We start from the raw sequence: 2624 nt of genomic DNA, 5'->3' as shown, positions 1-2624 counted from the left end.
CGGGGGGGGCTGAGGGGGGCAGCGTATGTGCCAGGCGACGTGACCTCGGGGGAAGGGAGAGGAGGTGCGGGGCTGGGGGAGGCCGGCGCGGAGGGAGTAGGAGGACGTGGCTGCTTGGCCCCTCTTCTGCCTCAGGGGTCCCTCCCTACAGGGGGTGTAAGCTAAATGGCACCCTTCTGTCCCGAACGGGGAGAATAAAGCGGCCCTAAAGCTAAAAAGTCGTGTCGGTGAGGCTGTACGGCTCAGAGGCCTGGAGCCTGGGCAGTTTCCTTAAGGGCCAGGTAGCCGCCATTGCTCTGACCCTAACTGGAAACTGAGGGGAGACACTTCTGCTGTTCTGCTGTTCTGCTGAAGTTAGTGGGAGAAAGACAGGCAGGAGAAAAGAGTTACGGGGATTGCGGTGAATGAAAGAGCTTAACCTTGCTGAGGTGGCGTGTTTGTTTGTTTCCTGCCTATGAGAAATGTGTGATTGTTTCTTTTTACATGGCTTCAAAGACCTGTGCTGACATTTAGCTTAGAGGGCTTAACATCTACATATGATAGTCTTTTAATGTCTACTTTAACACTGAATATAGCCATTTTGCTTATAAGTCTCAATTTCACAGACTACAGTATAGATGTAATAGAGCTGACTAATCCAAAGATGCTATAATTTTAGTAAGAATATTGATGGGCCATCCTGAAATCATGGATCAAAAGTATAAACTGTGATAGAGGAGAGACCTCCTCAGAATAAAAGAATCTCTACCAGAGTATCTCACTCAAATTACTTGACCAAATTTGCCTTTCAGTGGAATTCATTTTAAGCTTATTCTGGAAGGCATTTGAAATAAAAGACGGCTAAATCTCAAATTGTGTGCAGATTAAAGCATTGTGTATTTCAGCTCGATGCATTTGAAACTTTGCCTGTGATAAAAATAAGACAATATAAAAGCTTGCTTTAGACTTACATACTGTGGCTTTCGTCCAGGTAGGACAACAAAACCAACATAGCCTATATACAACTGTTCTTCCAAATTAAGCATGTATTGCATCTGAAGTGTCTGCCCACAACAAATATGGAAGTGGACTCTAAAGTTATGGTAATTTTTATATTTTTTTTTAGAAGTGAGGAAGTCATAATATTGAAATCAACATTGCCTGATGACTCACCTCATTTTGCAATGTATATTTTCCCCTATATATATGTCTGTGTGTGTGCATGGTGCCATTTAGTGTCATGATCTATTGTAGACATATAAATGACATATGAGGCTTTGTCTTTGTGTTGGTAATTAAATTCTTTCATTTGTATATGCAATGGAGAGTGATAATTCTCAGCAGCAAAAAAATTACTGTAGAGGAACACTGGAAACTTCTTGAGGTGTAACAAAAAATATTGTCAGGTGTTGTGGTATTAGAAATCGTGAGATATGTTGGTGTAGGTGGAAGTATTTTCTTCTGTTGACTTCTTACTGTTGAGGAGCTGGACTTGTGAAGACTCTCTGGGGACAGTAGAGCCATGTTAGAGCGAGGCATATAACTATGGAAGATCGTTGCAGTGCTTTATGCAGTTCCTAACAACGCCAGCATTTATTTTTACAGTAGCGATGCCACCATATTATTGGCATATAGGTAATTGCTCCTTTTCAGAGGTAGTATAAAGTTTTAAATATATCTGAAGTGCTTTGAAGGTAAAACATAAAATCTTTACTAATTGTTAATAGGCCTTTCTTCTTGCATTTCAGTCTGAAAACTGGATTCTTAAAGTGGAAACCAGATTATGACAGTGCAGCTACCGAATATGGGAAGGCAGGTATGTATGGCTGTAAATATGGCCATATATTTTATGGTTTCAAAGTATTCTTTAAACTTAATCCCTGATAACATTTTACATATTTTCAGCACATTGCTGTGTAAGTAAAATTGTTGTGAAGACAAGGTAAGATGAAACAACAATAAAAATGCTCTTAGTAACACTGTAAAATAAATTTCAGGTTGTACTTGGAGATCTAGAACAGTTGTCAAAACAATTTTTTTTTTTTCAAGCTTACAACTTCTACTTTGTATATAACTACATATGATAAAAATAAAGCTTTCCTTCTTTCACTTGTCCACCCCCAAATCCTATGACTTTACCTACAAAACAACAAATATTCAAGCTGGTTTTAAAACTGTTTTTTTAATCATCTTATGAAGTATGTCCTGACAAAGATTGTCTCAGTAAGGCGTAGAGAGCCTGCCCGGTTTTTTTTAGGCATAGTAAGATCTCTTTCCTCCTTTTTTTCCACTGCAAGTGTCACACTGAATATAAAATTCTTACTGGTTGATTCCTTTTTGCTCTTAAACAATTTTCTTCTTTTTGATAATAGTAATTTATCGTGGTTTTTTGGCTTCTTACTCCAGGCATTCCTACTCATTCATTTAAGCCTGAATAAAAAAATACAAACTTGGAAGAGCAACTGGAGCATTTATAAATTGAAATTTATTTTAAATCCCACTTTAATATCCTATCAGTCTAATGGAGATAGAACTACATATTTGTACCCTGAAGTGGTTGTATTGAGGAAGTTGTTATAGCTATGCTTTGTTGATGGTTGTTGTGGGTTAACCCGGCAGGGAGCTAAACACCACACAGCCAATCG

General features: G+C 38.6%; 1 protein-coding gene across 1 annotated transcript in view; it reads left to right on the top strand.

The window, feature by feature from the left end:
• Positions 1-2624, top strand: part of NAPG (NSF attachment protein gamma) — a 21013-nt gene that overhangs the window by 6969 nt on the left and 11420 nt on the right. The window contains exons 2-3 of the mRNA XM_009284136.1: positions 15-64; positions 1728-1795. Coding sequence (XP_009282411.1) covers positions 15-64; positions 1728-1795 — 118 coding nt within the window. The remainder of the gene's footprint in view (positions 1-14; positions 65-1727; positions 1796-2624) is intronic.

This window comes from Aptenodytes forsteri, unplaced genomic scaffold (genome assembly GCF_000699145.1).
Source record: "Aptenodytes forsteri isolate BGI_AS27 unplaced genomic scaffold, ASM69914v1 Scaffold229, whole genome shotgun sequence".
Taxonomy (NCBI): Eukaryota; Metazoa; Chordata; class Aves; order Sphenisciformes; family Spheniscidae; genus Aptenodytes; species Aptenodytes forsteri.
The sequence above is the reverse complement of the archived record's forward strand: the minus strand, read 5'-3'. Positions and strand labels throughout refer to the sequence as shown.